This window comes from Centroberyx affinis, unplaced genomic scaffold (genome assembly GCF_046629955.1).
Source record: "Centroberyx affinis isolate AG114_WGS23_722 - 3 ecotype Tasmania unplaced genomic scaffold, CSIRO-AGI_Caff_v1 ptg003755l_1, whole genome shotgun sequence".
Classification (NCBI taxonomy): domain Eukaryota; kingdom Metazoa; phylum Chordata; class Actinopteri; order Beryciformes; family Berycidae; genus Centroberyx; species Centroberyx affinis.
In genome coordinates, this window is record NW_027281632.1 from 47,323 (window position 1) to 71,200 (window position 23,878).

General features: G+C 44.3%; 1 protein-coding gene across 1 annotated transcript in view; it reads right to left on the reverse strand.

Annotated features, from left to right (window-relative positions):
* Window positions 1-23,878, reverse strand: part of LOC139662306 (dolichyl-diphosphooligosaccharide--protein glycosyltransferase subunit STT3B) — a 76,148-nt gene that overhangs the window by 18,173 nt on the left and 34,097 nt on the right. The window contains exons 2-5 of the mRNA XM_071540962.1: window positions 19,968-20,076; window positions 13,888-14,175; window positions 5,724-5,789; window positions 402-501 (exon numbers count right to left, since the gene is read on the reverse strand). Coding sequence (XP_071397063.1) covers window positions 402-501; window positions 5,724-5,789; window positions 13,888-14,175; window positions 19,968-20,076 — 563 coding nt within the window. The remainder of the gene's footprint in view (window positions 1-401; window positions 502-5,723; window positions 5,790-13,887; window positions 14,176-19,967; window positions 20,077-23,878) is intronic.

Sequence of the window (23,878 nt, forward strand, 5' to 3'; positions counted from 1 at the left end):
TCTGGTATTCACACAAAAATGAGAGGATCAGGTAGCAGGTGGCTGCATTTACTGTTAAGTGGTGTGTGGGTGTCTGGGTGTCTGCACCGCCGATGATGGAAAGCCTAAGGTTGCGTGTGCCGCGCCGATAGATGAACACAGGCATGACTGGGCGTCTGGGGTCGTTTCAGGGTGAAACGCCTGGGTAATAATGTTGGGAGGAGACCGGGCAGGAGTAGTGGTTTATCTCGTACCGTCGGGTTTCTACTCTGATTCTGATACCAGAGACAGGCTCATTTACTTCAATGTCAGCCATGTGTGGGAGTCCGCAGCAACAAGTCAGGCAATTGAGGTTATTCTCTGGGTTAAATGCTTGTGTGTGTGTGTGTGTGTGTGTGTGTGTGTGTGTGTGTGTGTCTTACCGATGTAGACTCTTCTGCTGTAGCGTTGCATCAGTAGCAGCACAAACACATGCAGAGGAATCAGGTTGATGATGAACACGTAGCCTCCCCATGCCGACACCTAGAACACACACGCACGCGCACACACACACACACACACACACACATAGACAGTCAGACTACAGTGGACACCTGAAACATGCACCATGGTGCATGCTGGCACAAATGTAGCGGTCAAGTGAATTCTCAAGTCAGGTGGAAATAGTGGAAATATTTGGCCATGAAAAAGTTTTTATGTCCTTTCTATAAAACATGATTTCTTTATCTATGAAAAAATTAAAGGTCACATATAAATTTTTCATGATTTTGGGATGAGAATTATGTTCTTCATGATGTTTTGCAAATAAATACAGTTTAGTTAAAAGTTGAATTGAATTAATCTTTAAATGTATTCTATTTAACTAAGCCCTCACAGGACCCCGCCTGGCCGACAACACTATCTCATCTAATTTAAATGAGGTAAACCTGCTGAGGCGTTCCACTGGGTATTTCAGTTCAAATGCTGCAAACTAGCCTGACTGGAAGGATTTTAGTAATTCTTTAGTGAGGGGAGCCAATCAATTCCAAGTGGAGTTGTGATGCATTTATTGGAGTTAGTCTGAAACTGCCTGTAAAAAAAATATTGGATTTTTTAAAAATGCAATAACTTTAAAATTTAAACACTCAAACCATTTCAAATTTTAACAATATTTTCATTAGACATCTTTGATCATATATGTATATAAATCAAGGAAATGTTTAATCCCTACAATAAAGGGACCTTTAGGGCTCTATCATTATTATATGAACTGCAGTATCAATCACATTTTGAACTGAATGAATTGAAAGTGAATTTACCTACACACACTAGAACCCCTCGTCTCACACACACACACACACACTATAAAAATCAGCTTACACACCTGGAATAGAATCATACTAGATGGATATAAATACATCTTATTGTGGTCTTTGCTTTTAGACTTCAGGCACACAGCTATAACACATTGACATATATAGCTGCATATAAAAACTATGCAATCAGACTTTACACGTTAAACCTAAAACGTGAAATGCACCAATAACTTTAAAAGCTCCATGAAAATTATACTTCAACCCCTTTGAGGTCCGCCTAAGTCTCGCAGCACTAGACGTGGGGGCTATAAAACTACTCTACAAAAACATCACTCACTGGTTTTCAATTGCCTGTGCTTGACTGCAGCAAAGGGGCAAATGGAGAGGGAGAGAGCACCAGAGAGAAAGACAGAACAGCACAGAGAGAGGGGGAGAGAGAACTCAGAAAACACAAGAGGAAGAGTGTTCAGAGATAGAAAGAGAGACAAGAGACAGAGAGCAAGAGAGACAGATTCGACAGAGAAGGGAGAGCCAGAAAGTGGCAGAAAGTGCAACAGAGACAGAGGGAGAGACAGCAGAGAGGGAGAGGAAATTAAACAGGAAAAGGGATTGCATAGTAGCAAATTGTTTGATCCTTTATTCATAACAGCTTGTCAGAAACAAAAGCCCCTTTGCAACTGTTAAGTACGATGAAAAGATCGTTCATTACACTTATGCAGCCAGAGAAAAACGAGCACCTCATGCCTAATTGATAAAAACAGTAACATTAAGGGAGACAGTGAAAGAAAAAACTCCTAAATAAGTTCCTTGCTGAGTGGTTAGGTGCAATTATATTTTGGCAGTCATTTGCATCTGTTCCCTCAGATGGTGACAGCCAATTAGTAGCATGTGAACCGTAACCTGAATGAATACCAAAGATGACTTCAATTTAAAGCTCATTTTCAGTGTTGACACAGAGGCGGCTGAATGAGTCTCACTTGCTGACTGGCTGGGCACTAATTGAAAACATGCCGCTGAAAACACAGAGCGGGTGACTGGGAAAAAATACAGAGGCTACCGGCTCTGCGGCTGGGCACGTCCTCACAATTTGACCAAATATTTGACACATCGGCTGTGTTAATATTTTAGTGTTTAGCGAGTGTGTACGACAGAGTCATGAAGAGAGAGAGAGAGAGAGAGAGAGAGAGAGAGAGAGAGAGAGAGAGAGAGAGAGAGTGTGTAGGAGTGACGGGAGGTCTGGAGGAGTCAATTGTGAAAATTGAATCTAAATTCCCCACTGCTATCAGGCCGCTTACAGCCAAAGCCGACCGCAATCTACTGAACGCACCAAAGCGTATCGGCAACAAACAGTGAGAGAGGCCAGCTCCTTCGGCCTGACATTGAGGGGAGTGCGATCCAACTCAATCCCAAGGACACGTTAAGCCAGCTCTGCGCAGACAAAATGGCCAAGTCATCCAGTTCACATAGCTGTGAAGGTCTGCGAATCGATATGCATGTTTGAGAAAACATGACATGTATTGACAGAAAGAAACCACACGAACCGGCACTTTATTTGAGTGTCTTTCTCAGGGTAAAGCTAATAAAAAAAGCTTCTTTAAAATATTGATCTCTCTGGTTAGCCTCCCTGATATCAATGAAAAGCATTATCGACTCAGACAGTCAAAGTAAACATTTTTTTTAGGGTTTGTTTTTCCTGCAGTTGTTAAAGTGGACGAGAGTGGGAGGCTCGGGTGCTGATCAAACATGAGCCGTATTGGCGCCGTGTCAAGCCTCATTATCACCTGAGGCGACTAAAAGTTTCTTCTCTAAACTCTAGAATGCAACTTGCTTGTAGATTTGCCTCTTGAGTCTTTGGATTAGATGGTCAAACCAGCGCAGTGCATAATCAGCCAGAGGGGAAAAAGGGACGGGTGAAGCTGGCCATCTGGTCACATTAGAGGACCACGCGATGATGAATGCCCACAACAAAACCACAGCTCTGCATGAGTGTATAAATGAACCAGCTCTATCGCAAAGTATGTTCCAGTCTATTTTTTTTTTGACCCCGCCAGCCAAACCTCTGCCCGAGCCACAAGCTAACAGCCGAGGGCAGGGATCAGGCATGGTTTGGAGCAAAGTCTTTTGCCGCTATCTCTCTCTGCATTTCATGCCGGGCTTATCTGATGACCATGGGGCCACCATGGAGCGGATATCGAGAACACAGAGCATGATAGAGGGAGAAGGGTTTTATTGTGTGTGTGTGTGTGTGTGTGTGTGTGTGTGTGTGTGTGTGTGTGTGTGTGTGTGTGTGTGTGTGTGTGTGTGTGTGTGCGTGCGCGTAAGTGTTTCAGCCTGTGTGCGCACTGCAACAGTAGGGAGGAAAGTATTGTTCGGGGTGTGTGTGTGTGTGTGTGTGTGTTTGTCTGAGTGCATCCTTTAGCGTGTATGTGTGTGTGTGTGTGTGTGCAATGCCAGCTTTGACTTTGTGGATCATCAAGGGGACTATGAGATGACATGAGACTTGAAGTCACATGATGAAAAGACTTGAGATAAAGGGTCGGCAAAGGGCCTTCACTGAGACAGATCCGCCGTGCTGTGAAGCTTAATTCCACTGTTGGCGAGCAGGCCTGTGTGTGTGTGTGTGTGTGTGTGTGTGTGTGTGTGTGTGTGTCTTAGTGTGAATGCCTGTATGAGGCAGGTGTTGATAGACCCAGGGCTGCACCATGGGCAAAGGCCAAGGCTCCAAGTCGCTTTTAACTCTCATCAAAAAGATTTTCAAGAAGATTTTTATCACTTGACTTCTAATAATAACCAGCAGAAAGTGGCAACATCTTATAAACAATCACCTGAGGAGGCTGAGTTGTGCTGAGAGCACCGCATCAATACTTTATGAAGGGAAAAAGAAGCTTTTGAAGAGTTCCCATGATGCTGGTTGCTCTGGTGGTGGGGACGGAGGAGGGTTTAGAGTGAAAAAAGTGAGCCAGTGCCTTGGGAATGAACAAGCAGGTGTTGTGGCTTATCTATGTATCTCTTCTTGCTCTTCGCTCCGTCTTTCCCTCTCTCTTCCCTCTATCCAGCCCCCCCCGGAGGGATGAAGGGATGATACTGTATAGCTAACACAGCAGGGGTTTCTACGGCTCCTGTCCATCAGTCGGTTCTGCTCGTCTCATCCTCGTCTTCATCTCCCCCTGCTCTGTCCTCTCTGCTCTGATTATGCCAGTAGCCAGGCAGGGGATCGCTCCTTCCATCTCCATATCTGCATTATGAGCGTCACATTCGATTAAGCCCCACAGGCGCATGTAGCCTTGGCTATATCCTGATTAAATTGACAGCGGAAGGTGATGGAGTGGTAAAGAAAAGCAAGGGTGGGTCAACCAGGTACTGCAGTGTATGCGGTGCTTGTGGGAGAGCGCATGAGACAAAGAGGAGACAGTGTGGAGGTTGATGGACACATGCAGGCACAGTTTGTCTACTTGCTGGCATCTGCAACAGTGGGTGGGCTGCAGATACAGTACAGAGGAACAGAGAGAGAGTGAAGGAGGGAGAGAAGAAGTAAGGAGAGAGGGAAGCAGGGAGACTCAATGTTTCCCATCGTCTGTAACCAGGAGAGAGTGAAGGGAGAGAAAACCACAACGTTGCCTAACTATATGCCATCTCATGTGTTATCCTTCTATATCTCCCTCTATCCATCTCTCTGTCCCCCTTCCCTGTTGTATCCTCCCACTCTTATCTCTCTATCCCTTTCTCCCTGTCTTGCCTTTCCATCCCATTATCTCTACTCCTCTCTCTATCCCGTTTCTCCATTCTCTCTTTCTGTCTTGCCCCCCCATCACTATATCTCTCTATCCTTTCTCCCTGTATCTTGTCTCTCCATTCTCTCTCTACCCCCCTCAGATTCTGTGGCCCAGTGTGATCGATGAAGCTGGATTTCAGTAATCCGTTTCATTTGACATCTGTCTCACGGCCGGCCGGAGAGATTTAGCTAGGAATGAGCAGGAAGCTGGAGATTTTCATAGGCTCTCTCTGTCTCTCTCTCTCTCTCTCTCACACACAGACACACAATCTGTTTCTGAGGCAGTCTGCTTGGATCGTCTTTTTTATCTCATCTCTCTCATCAACCCCCTGATGGGTCGTGCCTGAATTCATAAATAATGCTTAACACACCGGCTAAGCTGCTCCTCCCCTTTTCCCATGCAGTGCCATGTCTGTTCATGACAGTAGGCAATCGCTCCAGCGGCACCATCTCAGGGGCTACACCTTAATGCAATCAGGACTCGCAATTCCCATTCAGCTGAAGATGGAATGGTGCATGATTAAATCAAATCAGTCCAATCCAGTCTGTGGCGGTATCTACCCTATGGGTTTTTCTGGACTTGAAACTGACTCTTTCTGAGCACAGACCATTCTGTATGTGTAGATGTGTGTGTGTGTGTGTGTGTGTGTGTGTGTGTGTGTGTGGACTATTCTCACCATGTAGAAGTAGGAGAGACAACAGCCAATGGTCCAGAATATTGAGCCCGTCTTCACCGATTTCACCTGAGAGAGAAGGAGACAACACAAAATGATTCAAGGGTCAGGATAGTATGTTGGTCATGCATGCTACAACATCAAATAAGACGTGTAGACATACAGCAGGTACAACTCACTGATTTGTTTGTTTTCTTGGAAACTAGAAACCCAAGACCACAAGCACATTCTCCTTGAGTAACAGTTGAAAAATCCAGAATCTGTCCTCTCAACTAAAGGCTCAATCCATAGTTTGTTGCATGACGTCCCCCTGTTGAAATACAGTAGCCCTATTACAGGCTTTGTTTACATTGTGATTTATTGTATTAGAGTGTATTTTAAGATGTGTTTTGAGACTGTGAAAGATCTCTTTAGATCTGTACCATCTGTAAAACTGTGGAATAAAAACAAACGTGTATTAACAGTGCTAATGGGTTAATATAGTGCTAAAAATACATATTTTCCATCTACAGGGCAAACTCTAAATCTACACAGTCACATGGCTGGAGTTTATCTTTAAAATTACTTTAGTAATTCCAACAGATCAGAGAGAGAGGATGAGAGGAGACCAGTTTAAACTAGACTGCTGCTGACAGCTTGTAAACAAGCTCTCCTTCCCCTCCACAGGCAGATAAAGCAGGCGAGTGCACGCATACTCAAAGATATATTCACTCATAAAATTAAACTTGCATACAGTCACACACACACAAACTCAAACATAAACACACACACACACAAACTTAACAGCTCTTCTTCCAATAACAAAGCGAGGCCCGGTGACAGGAGGGGAGCCGTCATGGGGCTCGCATCACATCGAACACCGCCTGAGCGACTCATCACAGCTCACTTGATCCGCTGATGAGGGGGATCGATGGATCTCCGGAGCAAGGTGGCCACGCCTCGCCCAAACACCCAGCAGAGCCTCAGCGGAGCGGAACACACAGACCCCCACTACCAGCCACCAATCCATCAATCGATCGACACGCACACACAGACACTGACACTGACTCACACACGCCCTAACACCCAAAACAATCCATTTCCAAATAGTGTTTTTCCTGCTGAACTAAGATAAGCTAAGTTGCACTGTGCTGACCTGATTAGCATTCTCCTTTGTAAAAGCTGGAACTTCCGTATGCTGAACAGCAATATTTGGGGGGAGGAATAAAAGGTTGTTGGGCCACTGGTTTGGTTTGGAAAATCGTGACTAAGTTGTAACTTGCATTGCCATAGGCATAGCCGGCAAAAAGTCTCCCTTGACACGCTTCCCTCTAATGGCTCCTTGCTGCGCCTTTGCTCATTTTTTATTTACCTTCGAGTAAGAACAAGCATTATCTCTTTATCGAGCAGACTGAGGAGAGAGGGCTGACAAGAGGTATAGGCCACTGCGGAAAACGCACGTGCCGCTCTCCTGAAAGGACAATTAGCCCGCTGTAGCCGGCCGCGGCTAGCGAGCGGTCTTGTGACGCCGACTCAGCGCATGTGCGAGTCATGTTCAACTGGTGCCTCGTCCCCCCCCCCCCCCCCCCGCCTCCGGCTACCCTCCCAGCCTCCGCTCCCCTTGTGAAAACACAGAAGTCACACAGCGATACGAGTCTGGCTAATTAAATGTGAGCCGAGAGAAAGTGTGGAATTACTGTTGCAACAATGTAGGCATGGTGCGCGGGGTGAGTGCAAAAGAGGGAGGCAGTGAAACCGTGCGTGTGTGTGTGTGTGTGTGTGTGTGTGTGTGTGTGTGTGTGTGTGTGTGTGTACTCATGTTATGAGGAGCTGTGGTGTTAAAAAGGGCAGCTCTCCCGGGTGTGAGAGGATTCAATTATAGATTAGGGGAGGGGATGAGGGGGGGTAACACAGGGAGATTAAGCGAGTGGAGTTGAATGGGTTATTAGCGGATAAAATGAAGGAGCCGGATAATGAAGATTGGGATGAGACTTGAGAGAAGGGTTCTGCATGTTTCACCATGTGGAGAGGGCGGGGGTAAAGAGACAAGGGGGAGGGAAGGAGGGGGAGAGCGGAAGAAAGGAACGAGCAATAATGACATACAGGGAGAGAAAGCAAAGCAGGGAGAGCAAGAAAGAGAGCGAAGAGAGAGAAAGAGCAGAAGAGAGCATGAGAAAGACAATGACAGGGAGACAAAAAAAAAAGACAAAGACAAAGAAAGACAGAAGGAAAGACGGGAGGAAAGAAAGGCAGGAAGAAGGAAAGAGAAAACGCTGAGACAAACGTGGGTAAATGAGACTGATAATGGGAAGCAGTGGCGCGTGGCCAGGATGATTGTTTTTCAGGGCCCTTGCCAAATAGAATGGCGGCGTGAGCGGTGCCGTGTGTGTCAAGGGGGATTTTTTTTTTTTTTCACCGGCGCCGCTCCACTGATGACGCATCACACCTTAAGAAGCTGTGATGACCGCGTCAAGGAACACCTGCCTCACCTGGAGATGTATTGTCCACATACACAGGCTGACAAGGGGCCTTTATAATACTGTAGACACAAACAGCTGCTCCTCCAACACACACTCATACGCATTTCCTGGTGTGAGACAAATGATGATGGCGACGGTCTTTCGATGAGTCCTGAGGAGTCAAATTGTGAGGTTTTGTTTTTTTGGAAGCTCCTTTTGGAGATAAAGATAATTTCAGAAGCCTCCTGGGGAGATAAAGATGATTTCAGATGGACGCAGGAAGAAAAACGGCTCAGATGCAGGAGGAAATTGCCTCAGCTGGAACCAGCCTCTGGAAGGATGAATCAAGACTCTCTTGTTAGCGTTAAAAGCGCTGAATGCCCTCCGAAAGATTTAGTATCGCCTAATGAGAAAATATGAAACCTATCTAGCAATTTGGTAGAGGCCTTAGATGGATTACTCCCTTGAAATCAAGCCTAAATTACAAAGCGTAGGATATAAAAATGAGTACAGAGTGTTCTTGGCAGTTGATTTTATTATCAAGAATCTAGCCAGTCTGTGACATGCGAGTCTCTCACAACAGTATTAAAATTCTGTGTGGTGGGCGTGGTCTAAGGTGCGTACCATGTAATCGTGTCTTGGGTTCGAAACGGGTCTGGGATCTTTGTCACATGTCTCTTTTCCCTTTCCTGTATCTTCCACAACTGTCTCAACTGTATCTTTCTCAACTGTCTCTACTGTACAATAAAGCAGAAATGCCATAAAAATGATCTTGTAACAGTAAATAAAATATGTGTATATATTTATATAATATATATGTTTCATTGTGACTAAATTGTCCATAGCGTTGCATAGAATCATATGAATTTTTTTTTTTTAAAACAGAGTTCCTATAATTAGGAATTTTAATTTTAATTCTTAATTCATATATTTCCAATATTCATATTGTACCGAAATCTGAGACAGTGTGCGTGTGCATGTGTGTTTCACAAGTATTGATGTGTGTGTGTGTGTCTCCCCCCAAGTATGTGTGTCTGAGGATACAGACACTGTGAGTGAGTGGCACCATCAGCTGTTCAGTTGCACTTTGCTGAGCTAACAGCCACAGAGCTAGTTTTGTTATGTCAGGACTTAAATTGCAGACACAACAGGAGTGCTCAGCCGGCCACCTGGACGCTATAGGTCACTGCCAGATCAGTGTCAGTGACAGAGTTCAGAAAGGGCTATAGAGCTGTCGCCAAGCTCGCTTGAGCCCAGTGACTCAGTGATCGTACACACACAGCCGCACAGAGATGCATCCATACACGATTTGACAAACTGACATAAACTGGGCTGGACGAAAGGGGCCTTCCAGCCCGGCGGCGGCTGCGCTGCCGAGCCGGCGACAAACGGCAGCGAAGCGTGGCGTGACGGAATACCCCGCGTCACGAGTCATGACTCCTACCTGTAAGAGTGCTTTCCTGGCCCGGCATGTCCTTGGGCCCCGAGTTGAAAGGGAGGACAAGGCCTCCAAGGTAAATGCAGACATAAATTGAACAAATAGCCTACGAGCGACTATTACTGTTCGCCGACTGCCTGTGGCATGCATAATGGAAGCTCTTCTCCGTTTGCCTTCTGAAACACCCTTGGAGCGGGACAACGGCAAGAGGAGCAGCTCTCCTGCGCATTATCTGTCTGAAATGAGGCTCCATTCCCACCCAGATATTAATCACAGTAGGTGATATGAGGGAGACGTGCCGTCTATGGAGGATTTTTTCATTCAATATTCAAATGTAATCGTTAAATGATAAATGCTTTTTTTTTTCTTTTTTTTTTACTGTAGCACTAGGAATGAAAAGGAATGAAGTGAAAATTAAAATAGAAAAGATAAAATGGCAATGTAAAACTGCTTACAGGGACTATTGTTCCTGAATACTCCCTGATGTGAAGTTTTTTAGATATGGCCTTCGAATAATGTTCTGGTGACTTTTGCTTGATCTTGTCTCTCCCTTAAAATGATAAAATCTACAAAATCAAATCTGGACTCACTCATAAAAACAGCAGATCGTTCACATTCAATGAACAGCTGCACAAGACAGGCCTGTGGATTCTTTCACTCCAGCTGTTCACTTTTTACTTCAATATCACTGGCAACAATTACCTTCATTATTAAAACTTATTATAGATGATAAAGCAATAACTATATCTTAATGGGTAATCACACTATAGCTCTGTGTTGTAGACATGTAGACATGGCATATTATTTGTATGTCTTGTAGACAGCATATTATTAGAGTTAATAAACGCTTTTCAATAGATAAGACAATGTGCTTGCATACTTTATTCATCCATATTGTAGCCCGGGTTTATTGAGGCTATGTCCATCCATGACATGAACCATAAGACAGAAAACATAATAAAGTAGACTGCATTGACTGATTTTGGAGGAGGCACAATTGATTCTATCACAGTACATGTAGCCAAGATGTTTTGGTTCTATTACAGGAGTGAGAGATTACAAGTATGCTCTTTCTCATTCATTTTAATGGAGTGCTGTCAGTCTGACATCTCAGGGTGCTACTCTGCTCGGTCACACTGATGTGTGGGTGTTAAAATGTGAGCATCATTTTACAAAGTAGCAGCCATTTAGGCATCAAGAGCAGGCAGATGACTATAGATAATAAAACTATCGACACAAACAATAAGCTCTTTTAGCTTAATACACAATGGGTTATAAGTACTAGTTTACTAGCTAATGTTTGGCTAGTGAATTCTCTACCAGTTGGGATGATAACAGGAAGTTGTGGAAGCAAAAAAAAAAATAATAATAATAATTGTATTTTTCTAGATTGTAGACTATTAAAGAGTCGAAAGTAAGGTTGGAAGAAAGATTGGCTGTACCATTGATTTTTAAATATTTTTATCCAAGACCACAGAATCATGTTGACCTGTAAGGTGCCACTAACCCTCCTCCATCTGAGACCCACCCTGCTTGCGTTGACTGATGGAAGGACCAGGCCTCTTCATTTACATACAGCTTGAAAACTGACCATGACAATTGGAAAAAGCCAAATGAAAATGAGAAGCAGCGCGAAAAAGAAAACCTAACTTTTTGGATTTCACTTTTCATTTTCAGTTTTCCATTTCAATTTTCAAGTAGCCATTTAATCTTTTCCATTTCTCCTTTCTTTGGAAAGTTTCCTTTTTCTATTTTCACTTTTAAATTTTATTTTGGTGTGTTCATTCCTAGTTCTACAGTAAAAAATAAAGCATTAATCATTTAAGGATTAGCTACATTTGAAAAGGGAATGAAAAAAATCCTCCGTGCCCATCATGGTCAACTCCAATAACGAGGATACGGATGAAAGTGTTTGCAAAGCAGCGCTCTCAAATTTCATCTTGTTGTGTTGGCATTGCATGTGCCTGCACAAAACTAGCAGGATGGGGAGGGCACACCCACATCATCAGAAGAACAAAATGCGCAAAGTGTGAGTTGGAGCCTGACTAACCAACTCCCGCCTCCACACACACACACACACACACACACACACACACACACACACACACACACACACACACACACACACACACACACACACACACACACACACACACACACACACACACACACACACACACACACACACACACACACACACACACACACACACACACACACACACCGAGATGCATCCACACAGGCTCCTGATAGCTGTGGGGTGGTGAGGCAGCTGCTGATGTGATTGAAGGGAGTGGACAGACTGAGGGCAAGTGAAAAGGATGTTTCATGTTTCTGACTTCTTCTACCTTGAAAAAGCTTCTTCCTCCACCTACAGTAACCGACCATCCCATTTCAATACTTTTTTCTGTGCGGCACTGCCTGCAAACCTCTGAGCTGTATTCACAAATAACCTTTTCCCCTCATCCGCGGGATTGCTTTCTTCTGGCAAGGTCTCCCTTACAGACCCAGGATAACTGCGATGAAAATGTTTTTAACTACACTCTGCTAGGGACATACAAAAATGCTTTAAAAATATTTTAGAAATAATTTATATACAAGTTAAAGCTAAAAAATTTAAGATAATTAAAATATTAAAAACCTCTGAAAAAATGTGATTTAGGCAACAGATTTGAGATCATTTAATATATATATATATATATATATACACACACACATACATACATACATACACTTGTAACTTGTTGAAAAAAGTGATATTAACAAACCTAAACAAATGTCAGCTACAGAAAGGCAAAACACAACACCACACAATAAAACCTTGACAAAAGCAAGGAAAGCACATTTCAGGACAAAAAGTAAACGGTTGCTGTGTTCAAATGAGTTCTGACATTCATTCAGGAAAAGAAGGCAAATAAAGGGGAAAATAGCTATTCCACCTTTAACCCGAGATCTTTTCAATTCTACTCTTAAAGGTCACAGAAATGCAAAGGCTTTACAGAGCAGCGTGCCGTTTCCTGGCCTCCACATGGCCGGCGTAGATGCCCTGCCTGCCTTTCAAGGCTTTGTGTAAATAATTTAACAACCAAGTCCGAGCAGAAATTAAAAATAGGGCAACTCTTCAGGATGCATTCTGTCCGCTAAATCAACTGAAGACTAAGTACAAACAAATAAGCTCTAACAAATTGAGGTAGAAAAGGCATGTGAAAAGTTATTTTCAATGACTAGTCTAAACGACTATTCATATATTTGGCATTGCCCAAACAATTTATTATTGAGTAATAATTGGTTTACTCGTTATCTGTTGAACACAAGTTGAATGTATTTTGACACAGATCAGTTTAACGTGCGCTTAAACTGATGCATATTGTTGTTAATCCAAATGAAATTAGCATCCAGATTTATCCTCACATGTCCATACAATAATGGTTAGCACAGCCACTAACCAGAGCTAGGGAATGGCAAAGTACAACATTAGTTCTGCTTTTTTTGGTTTCACCTTGCATAATTTTAATTATATTTTATAATTTTATTATCATTTGAACTAAAACAGAGAAATAAGACAACCAATGTTCCAAATGTTCAGTTATTCTGGTGCCTCCCAAAGCAAAAGTTTGATCATCACTTGATTATAACGGCCATATAACTCACATAACTCATATAACTAACATTACATATACATAATATTTGCCTACATCACATTTCCATGTGTAGTAAACCTACTCATATTATGCTTTATAGCTCCAGTATTGGCCTTGACCTAGAGCTCAAGCAAGAGAAACCATTCTGATCTGAATATGGAAAGCTCCTTTAAGAACCCAGAGGCAGAAGATAACACACATGACTAGAGGGTTGGTGATGAAAGGTAATCTCTTTAATGTTCCACGGGTTCTATGCACCAAACCAGTCTTCTAATCTTCCAACACTGGGTGACTGTGTGTTTTCCCACTCAAAAGTATTAAAACTTAATCCCATGACAGCACGTAAATACAAAACAGCTCTAAAGAGCGAGTGTGAAGTGTGAGTATCTGGTTCAATGTACCGAAATAATTTTAAAATCTGTGCGAGTGCGGTGTTCATTTGTTTTCCGCGCCACTGAGAAATGGGTTTTTGCTCCAAAGCAGAGAATGCTGGCCAGAAAGTGAGTTTTGAAAGCTAGAAATTTCAGCACCTGGTGAATTAATTGTTGCACTGGTATTGATCAACAACCCCACCAAACCCCTGCAGATATATTATGCTCATTCTGTGCTTTGAGACAGTAGAAATCTTACTTGTAGAGCAGTATACATACCCAGAGGTAGTAGGTGAACTGCAGGGCGAAGATGGCGATGCCCTCGTTGTCGAAGGAGCCGGCCACGGAGCGGGAGATGTAGCCGGGGACGATGGCGATGAAGCAGGCCGCCAGCAGCCCCGCCCCCTGGTTCCACAGCTCCCGCGTCAGCAGGAAGGTGGAGATGGAGGTCAGGCCGCTGAAGACTGGCGCCAGGAAGACGCATACGTCGCGGATGTGGACGGTGATGTGGAGCAGGTTGAGCACGTAGTGGATGAGGCCCGCAGTCACCATTAACCCCGGGTATACCTGAGGGAGGAGGGAGAGAGTGAGAGGTGGAGAGGAAGGGTGTGTCAGGATGAGAGGTCGTGAGTAGTGAGAGGAACAGAGGGAGGGAGCGGGGACGAGGGAGAGAGATGGATGGTAGGTGGGTGGGGGTGGGGGGGAGTGAGTGATGGAGTGGTAGGTGGGAGAGACAGAGCAAGAGAGAAAGGAAGAGTGAAGGAGCAGGAGGAGGGAACGAGAGGAAAAAGACAGAGAGAGAGTTATTTTTGTGATGAAGCATAGTGAATGAAAATAATACATGTGGCACTAGAAACAGGACATACAGTACAACACACTCTAAAAAGGAGCTTGTTATCTTCTGTGGATATTAAATATAAATTCATTTTAATGGCTGACATGCAGGCTTCCATTATAACACACACATACCCAGAGAGGCAGTGGATCACATTGCGAGGTAGGAGAGAGGAATGTCAAACAAACGCTCCACGGCTCACCTCGTTGGTATATCACAAGAATCAAGTTAATTGAATCTGCCTTGGACAACACTTGGCAGCGCCAGGTAAGGCGATCTTCAACAGAAAGTTGTAACTAATTATACCATCCAGTCAGTCAGAGCTGGGGCCTGAGCAGGCGAGGCCCCACGGCCCTGTCTCTACTATACATGAGAGCAGATCTAATTAGGGCCCTGTGCAGTACACTGGCTGTCTGAAGTAAAATGGGGCTAGGCTATGTTTAACGTGTGAGTGATGTCCCTGATGTGTGTGTGCTATAGCCACAGTCCACACAACTTTGCCTTGTTGCTGATCCGTTCTGGTCTTCACATCTCTAATTAGCTGCTGCCTGGAAGGCCTAAGCTCCATCAACCAATCTCCCTCTCCCAAATCAGCCGTGCCTGCCTCTCAGCCCCGTGGATTGGACTCAGCCTAATGGAGCAGTATCATGCCATTTACAAAACCACTGCTGAAATCATTAGCCATTTTGATCTGTGCGGTAGGGCCCACATCCACAAGACATTACAGAGACGATTTGGCCGGTTCATCATAGCTAACTGCACTTGGCTTAGAATCTAAAATATAAGATAGTTTTGACTTGTTTAACACTTGTTTGGTCACTGCATAATTCCATTTGTGTTATTTCCTAGTTTTAATGTTCACAATTATTCTAAAATGTGAGAGATAGTAAAAATAAAGAAAAATGTGTGTGTCCAAACTTTTGACTGGTAGTGTAGTATAACTTAGGCTAGATTTTGAAATTTCTGCTCTATATATTGACACAGGTCCACTGCTATTGTCACAAATGACAGATTAGATGTCCACCCCATGAAAGGACTAAATCAGTATTCAAGAATGCACCACATACTGCAGCTGTTGTGAAGCTGCTGTTCAGGCATAATGAATGTATTATAAAGTGGAGAAGGCAAAAACTGTTACCAAAAAATGCACCCGAGATATTCTCCTTATGGCAACAAAGAGTGGTTTATTAGCTTGACAGCACTCTGTTGTTATGGACTGTCACATTAGAGAAGCCCTCAGCCCTTATCTATGGCTCAGGAGAAAGAGCAACTGACAGTCATCCTCTGGGGAGTGGAGGGAGGGTGGGAGCGAAGGAGAAATAAAAAAAAAAAAAAGGGAGAGAGGGCAGCAGAAGTGGTCTAGGCAGAAAGGCACTCACTGTCATATTAACGGATATCTGTCCTCTGTCTTCAAAACGGTGCGACCCATCTGAGCGCTAAGAGACTTAACGCTATCATACACAATTAATGAGGACTGTCAGGATCATCTGCATGAGTTTGAATGAAAACGAGGGAGGAGACGAGGGTGAGGGTGGGAGCAAGGGAGAGAAGGATGGCAGAGGTGAGGCAAGAGAGCAAACAAAGGGTGAGAAAAGCAGAGGCAGAGAGGAGAGAGAGCAGCGAGGAAAGCAAAAGATAGAGGCAGAGAGGAGAGAGAGCGATGAGGGAAGAGAAGCAAGAGGCAGGGAGGGGAGAGAGAGTGGAGAGGGGAGTGCAGGCAGTGGAGGTCGAATGCAACAGATAGAGTCTAGGGCACTGCTCTCAGAGACAGCAAAGGTGGTTTTGTGAATTCCACCTGGAGCCAAATGGGTCATAGACCACCACTCAGCAGGAGAAAGGGGACCGACGCTGTTAAAATGTCATGTTCGAAAAAAACGAAAAAGGAGGAGATAAAACCAACTCACTAATTCATAAACGATGTTGAGTTTCCCCAAGCATGGCCAGGGAGTGTTATTGCATTATGGCCATTGAAGCAGACTGTTTGCGGCAATCTCAGATGAACCCGGCACTTGTCCACGCCCCTGCATGGTTTAAAAGCATAGGCTTGATGCAAACAACGGCTCTCACATACTCATTTTATGATTTCCAAAGCAGTGTGGGAGTAAACTAAATGTCCCATTTCCCGAAGCCCGTCTGTGTTCAGACAACAACTATCGATTTATCTCAGTCATGCAAATACAGTAGGTGGGATTTTGACAACTAGCCTACACAAGCACATTCGTCAGAACACAACACAAATCTTTCCATGGAAAGTGACTAAGAGTGGCTCTCCGCTCCCTCGACAAATACCATCCAGGTGTCCTTGAGCAAGGCAGCTGACTGTTCCGGTGGAGCAGCTCAGTGGCTGACAGAAGATGACTGTGACTGAACTGGCCAGCTCCCAGGTGTGAATGTGTGCAACTGTCTGAATGTCAAGGGCATTGCTGAAAAAGAGCAAGTGTGCCCAGTCAACTATTCTCTAGGTAAATAAAGGTTAAAAACAAGTACCTTACAGCCTTTCAGTTTCAGGTCGACAAGGACTACAGCCTATTATACTGGGTTTAATACTGTGGGTTCATTCACACTGAGTGTCCTGTGTCCTTCAGCTTCTGAACCAATTGGACTTCAACCTCTCACAATATAATGACATGACAGATAAAAGCTGGAGATGAGTACAACCTATCACTGAGCCAGGTGCTCGACACTCTGCAGTAACTCTGCCGGATCTCCCCTATGCATCAGTTCCTAGATCTTGCTTTACTCTGCATAGATTTGCATGTTATAGGGTGACATTTGCATTTGGTACGGCCAAGGAATGACCCGCCCACCTGCTATGGAAATGCCTGTGAACCCTCCGAGGCAGGATGTGACTTGCCATCTGGCACCAGTGGTAGCACACTAAACTTCTTCCAAGTCTACTGTGGGTTACAGTAGGCTTAGCCTCTTGCAACAACCCCATCCTTTCATTTGATGTCACAGCGCCATTCTGCTACATTCCTCTTAGGAGACACTGAAATTCCTCGAATTAGGTTAGCAAAATGGCATGTAAAGCAACCCATAGGTTCCATAATACCAGAGTGCACTCCACTGTCAATAGATAGCCCTCACTAGAGACAATATTATCCCATAGCTTCCAGAATCAGATTTTTTTTAATTGTCAAGTACAACAGGTATACAGTAATCTGTCTTGGTTGTGCTGGTGCAGAGACATATTGACAACTTAACACTTTAGAGCATGCAGGTTCTGCATTAAAACATACTGACACTGTTTGAAATAATGACACATGACAACCGGAAAGCATTGCTAAAAGACAGTGCAAGATATACTCTAGCCAGGAGACTATACAAATCACTCTACAAATAAACATTAAACCGTCAGGTGGATTCTTGACAGGTAGCTCGGCCAAAAGGGAACGCTGTAAGTGCCAATCTCTTTTGTTGTTGTATAGTCCACCATTTACAGTGATAGGGTTGTTACAGAGTGTTTCTGCCTGCAGCTCCCAATAGCTAGAAGCTAGTTCTGCAATAGAGGATGTAATACATTCCAGCCATGAGAAGCAGCACAGCCCTACCTTCTTCCTGTCTCGCACTAAACCACAGCTCTGACACTGTATAAACTCTCGTGTGTCATCTATTTGAAAGTTTCTCTAGCCAGAGGGTAGTTTGTTGAGCAAATTAAAATGTCTAAAATAACATTCCAACTGGCAAATGATACAAACTTGTAAGTGAGATTAAATCTGACCAGAGGAGAGATCAGCACGACTGGTTATAATCCACTTCAAACGAACCATGTGTGAATTACTCTGGAGGTATAGTTGTGTTTTTTATTCATACATTCATAAAATGCCAATACAAGCTTACAGAAGGGAGACGTGAGCTGTGTGCTTATTTGTATGCAGAGGACAATGTGCTGTGCAGCCCAGGGATCTTGCAAATGTCATGAAAATTAACTTAGACCTAGGCTATATGCTTTCCATGTCCGATTACAAGTCTAATCACGAGTTTCAGCTCCATGCCTACGGGTACAAGGCCCAATCCAAGTATCCAAGTACTGTAGCAGAACCAGCACATCGCTTATTACAAGCTAGGCTTGCCACAGACAATTACAGAACCAGCACATCCCTTATTACAAGCTAGCCTTGTCATGGACAATTATCAATAGCTGATGGTAATTGCCTATGACAGATGAATGCTGATGGATGGGTTTTGGATTCCAATTCCTTGTGTCCCTTGTGCAGCAGTCAACACTACATTCAAACATCGGCACCTAGCGTGGCTACAGCTCCTGCCCCGCACCATCTGCTCGGTGCTGTAATGATAACGGCATCCGATAGCAATGCACAGAACCGACACGCCTGGCTGTCTCAACTGCTCAGTCAAACTCCCCAATCGGCCCCCAGTACTAAGTCTACACGGCACATAGCAGGCAGCTGAGGGAGGGAGGGAGAGACAGCGACAGGGAGAGAGATGGGAGAGAGAGACCACAGGTGCCAAGTGCCGGGGTCCATCGCAGCCTCCCAGCTGGAGCCAATAATGGAAATGTGTAGGGAGCCATTTCCAGGTTTGCCTGGCACCAAAGTACTGGGTTATGTAGTCCTGTTGCACCATTAGCTACCGCGATTACAGCTCACAGTGCAACGCTGGTGGGCCCAAGGAGCTCGGTTGGAGGAAGGGAGGGATGTAAGTGGGGTGGTGGAAGAGGAGAGGAGGCTGGATAGGAGAATGCCAGTCGTATTTTACCTTGGCCCTCCGACAGTCCAGTTTACAGGACGCAGGGCTGAGAAGATGAGGCTGGGAGAAGGGATGCGCAGAGAAGGGTAGGCAGGGGAGATGGGAGATAAATTGTGTGGAATCGGCAGGTAGTATTTCACACTGAAAAGGGTTGCGATTTCACAACAACTCTTGCTGTTGGTAAACAGGGAAGCCATGGCAACCGAGGGGAATCTGTCAAGTTATCAGGTCACTGTTGGTGCTGGAGTGTGATTGAAATCCATGCTGCTCAGCAGAGGTTTACAGGGCACTATAGTATCCCTACACTGCCTCACCTGACCCTGGATGAACCTGGAGTACCCCCTCACCCCCTACACACACACAGTACTGAGAATACCCATGACTGCTGACTGAGGATTAGCTTCTTTGCCCACTTTCCTTACATTAACGATTAATGAGGAACCTGTAAAGCTGACCCCACATCAGCATGATGAGTAATGAGTAACTCAGTAACTATGAGTAATCCCCCCTACACCCAAATGAATATCATTGGATATATGAAAATTAGATTATTTTTCCATGCTTATTTTATGGCCTGAGATGCACACTGTACTATTGCCTAAAGTTGTAGTTATTGTATCTGCCATCTATCCTGCATTAGAGTTTAGCCTTGTTTTCTTAATTATTTTTGGGTGTGGAACGGGAGCCTTGCAGCAAACATGTAAAACATGGGGCTTGTCTGTATCTATATGTGGGGAAACAGCTCTTTTTCCCCTGTGCTTATGTTTTGTCTGGGATGATTATGTTTGCACGGCTGGGTTGTGTTCAAACTTACTGTGCCCCCAACAATCCTGCCCAAGGGGTACCAGGCCCTTTCGTCGAACCAGTTGAGGAACTCGTAGAAGCCATTTGTGGTGAGATGATGTGTTGATCTGTAGTTGAACCTGAAGTGAGGGGAGAGAAAGAGAAGAGGGCTGGTTGAGTACACAAAAAAAGGAAAGACTGCTTTTTCCATTTATAGACTACATTTCGCCAAAAAAATTCTGGCTGCGGATGGACCAAAAACCATTGAACTTGGGGAAAAGAATAGGCTGTTTTATTTCCAGATTCTCCAAAGGCGGTCAGAGTGGGTAAGCCGCAGAGACTTTGCCTTGTTAGAGTGGGGACGTTAAAAACCTCCATTCAACATGTGAGTCTTTCTGCTGATGCCAGCAACTCTCAGGTCAGCTCTAGGTTAAAAAATGCAGAGACGGAGGCCTCTCACACAGACACACACATTGTGGCATTTTTCTGAACAAAGCTTTCTTATTCTACAAAACAATTCCAATCTGCTTTCCAACTCCAACCATTGGCATGTGCTGAAGTGACAAAGACAGAAAAATGGGATTGGAGTTGTTAAGACAGAGAAAAATAATGATCAGAAATTGCCACAGAATAATTGCAAGGAATATCTGCGAATCTGCCTCGATTCACACTGTAGCTGTGGTAAGCTGAGGGGTTTGGAACGCTGTCATGGAGCAGACTGAAAGAGCCGACACTGTTGAAAAGGCCTCTGCCAAAGAGAACGAAGCAAGTGTTCAGTAAATTTTCAGAGGCACCTTCATCCCTTCTTAGCTCATTAAAGCAGACTGCTTTATGGTATGTTCAGAGGAAGACCCATATGCCTCATGTGAAACACTTCATGCATAGAGAACATACAGCAAGGTAGAGCAGGGCGCTGAAGGACAATTACCTGTTCTGGCTGACACTAATACAGAGGTATGGAGGAGATAGCCTCATCTCAGCATGGCTAATCAGTGCCTTCACACACCAGGTTCATATTCTATCAAATATAAAAATATCTTCAGTACGCCAACCAACACAAGGTCAGGTTACAGTGAAGAGAATAAGATGCTATTAAGCGATTCACAACCATATTCAACTGTGATTGTGTTTTAACATCCTTCATCTTTTCATTTCATCCTCTCTCCAATTGTTGCTGCTGGGCTCCAATAATAGTAGCCTGAATAGCCTCAACATGTTGCTGGAATTAATTTGCATTTAATTACATCTTTAGTCCAAACACCACCCATGCTTAACCTTGGAGGAAAATTTGACTACATTCTGACCAGACAAAGGAGCGCCTGGTCGAAAACAGGTTCTGATGCGATGGCTTCCTCTTTGAGTTTACACAGTGCAGCCATGTGAAAAATAGACAAATTAACGTTAGACATTTTGTGGTTACAATACACTTAACACACCGCAGAAACAGACCACTCAATGTCAAAGTCAACAATATGTCCTGCTGCACAACCGCCATTGTTTGCAACACTGTGGAGGCCAATGCTGCCTCCAGCAGGTACAGATCAAATTTAACACTAAAAGTAAGCGCAAATAAATTCCAGCGATATTTTGGCTGTTTGGGCTATGGTAATAGTAGACTTGAAAGACATATCTTTTCGCAAACACAAGAGGCGTGACCTCAAACAGCCTAGCTGACACCAGTCTGTCAACAGCCCCCAAGCACATCAACAGCATTTCCTTCTTTCCATCCACAGTTTATGATTCAGCAGGCAGTGATTCAACTGACGATTGTGTGTACAGATATGTGTGCGCGTGTATCTGTGTGTGCGTGTGTGTGAGAGAGTACAAGTGGGTGAGAAGGGAGACGCAGCAGCAGAGTTGTCACAAAGCTGCTGGAGTGTGCGCCGCCGAGACTCACGATCAGGACAGTGTGTCTAAAATGGCTGGCATGAGGTGCAGCTCATTAATCATCACAAGGTGCTTGGTTTTCCCCCTCCTCCACAGCGTACCTGAAGCTGATGCACTCCTCCTCCATGCACTGGCCTCCCGGCTCGGCCTCTTTCTTTCAATACAGCAGATGGTGGCCAGACATCAGTCATTTCAAACCCAAGTGGTTTCCAATATACATCCTGAGAGCCATCTTTCATTATCAAGATCTCTTTTTTACCCACTCATTCCATTTTGCACAGTTACAACACATTTTCAATTGCCGGTGTCAGTGTTTAAATTAGCCTATACGTTTTGGTGAATTTCTGTTTTGTATGCAGATCTACAAGCAGCCATGTTCAATGTTTAACATTTGACAGGCTGAAATACAAAATTACAAACAAATTCCCATTATATTTTCTTTTGTATATCTAATTTTTCCTTAGTTTGTCGAGAACTGGAAAACAATTTTCCGATTTGGTGACTTTGAAAGGTTTTCCATGGCCGCAGTCACTTTGTTTAGGCTATAAGTCAAAAGTGATTCTTATACTGCATTTTGCCTTTTAAATACGTTTTAAATTGTTGTCACAAAAGCAACTGAGGCGATGACTGAGAAAAAGGATGTTTGTGTGAGTGCACGTGCGTGTGTATGACTTAAGCTTGCACTAACTGGGGAAGCCTATCTCAAAAAAATAAAAACATAATGGTGTGTGTGTCATGGCTAATTCATAATTCATTGAATGACACATTTCACTTCGGGACAGACACACACACTTACAGACACACAAATGAAATCCTCAGATCTCCTCATGTTGTATAAGCCCATGATGATCACTGACAAGCGAGCGATTTCAGAGTGTAGGGAAAAGTAGGACTGTTTATCCCTGTGGCTCCTTGGGCAATCGGATCACATTACTCAACAACCTGAAGCCAGCAGAGGGCCTGAGACCTGACACAACACCAAGACAGCAAGACAACCAACCATCCAGCTGGAACACAATAGTCACACAGACTTCAAAAGACCCGAATGTAGTGCCAAGCCAACCCAGTGACACGGTACAACTGCACAGCAAAACTATCAGCCAACAAAGATCTGGCTTTTCCCCACTGCAACTTGGTCTTTCCAGCCAGCAAAGCTTCTTTTACTGCACGTAATTCCAAGTGGCCAGCCAAACGCTTTTCCCCTTTCAAAATCCGACGCCCATCCAGACAAAACTCTCTTTCTGTGAATCTTTTTCCTTTCATTCTGAGGTGTGCAAAGAACCACAAAGTAACAGAGTGCAAAGCTACAGAGTAGGTCAGACGCAGCCAGGTGTGAGAGAGCTCTACCACAGAGGGCCTTCCAATGCAGGTGGAACCGGCCAGCCACTTCAGCCTCATTGTTCTTCAGCTGTCAAAGCACCGAGGCAGAAATAAAGCGAATCCACAGAAAGCACTCTAAAAGAAACTTTGCCAGCTGCCGCACCATATCCGCAAAAACCCATTTTCCAATGATCTCATGGACAGCAGAGCGGAGTGCTTTATCCCTGCGCTTGTCACTTTGATGGGGCGGATAATGTAGCTCTGCCAGGCGCATTAGCAATTTAATGCATAACTGCCGATTTGGTCCCAGGCCACAGAGCAGACTACTGCTGATGCGGCTGCAGCACCACCAACAACCAGCGAGCAGGTGAGCTTCAGGCTAAACGGCACACCCCCGATACCATTTAAAAATCACTCCTGGCTTTGGCGGCCAGGAAAATGAAGTAGAGAAAAGGAGGATTCTACATCAACTCCATAGATAATATCTCAAAGCAAAAATGTAAATTAACTCTGGCATCCTGTGCACTTTTCATCACTTGGGGACACCTGCAGCCATCATAACTAATTTTGATCATGGTCCGTTTCCCTGATTACCAGTTTGCTGTGGAGACAGAGCTCTCATTCTCAGCATAACTAAACGGGCTCCATTGTGGTTTACAAGCCAGTGATGCCTCCTTCTGCATCAACTGTGTAATCAGATGCATCATTGGTTTTTCCCTGCCGGCTCACAATTTG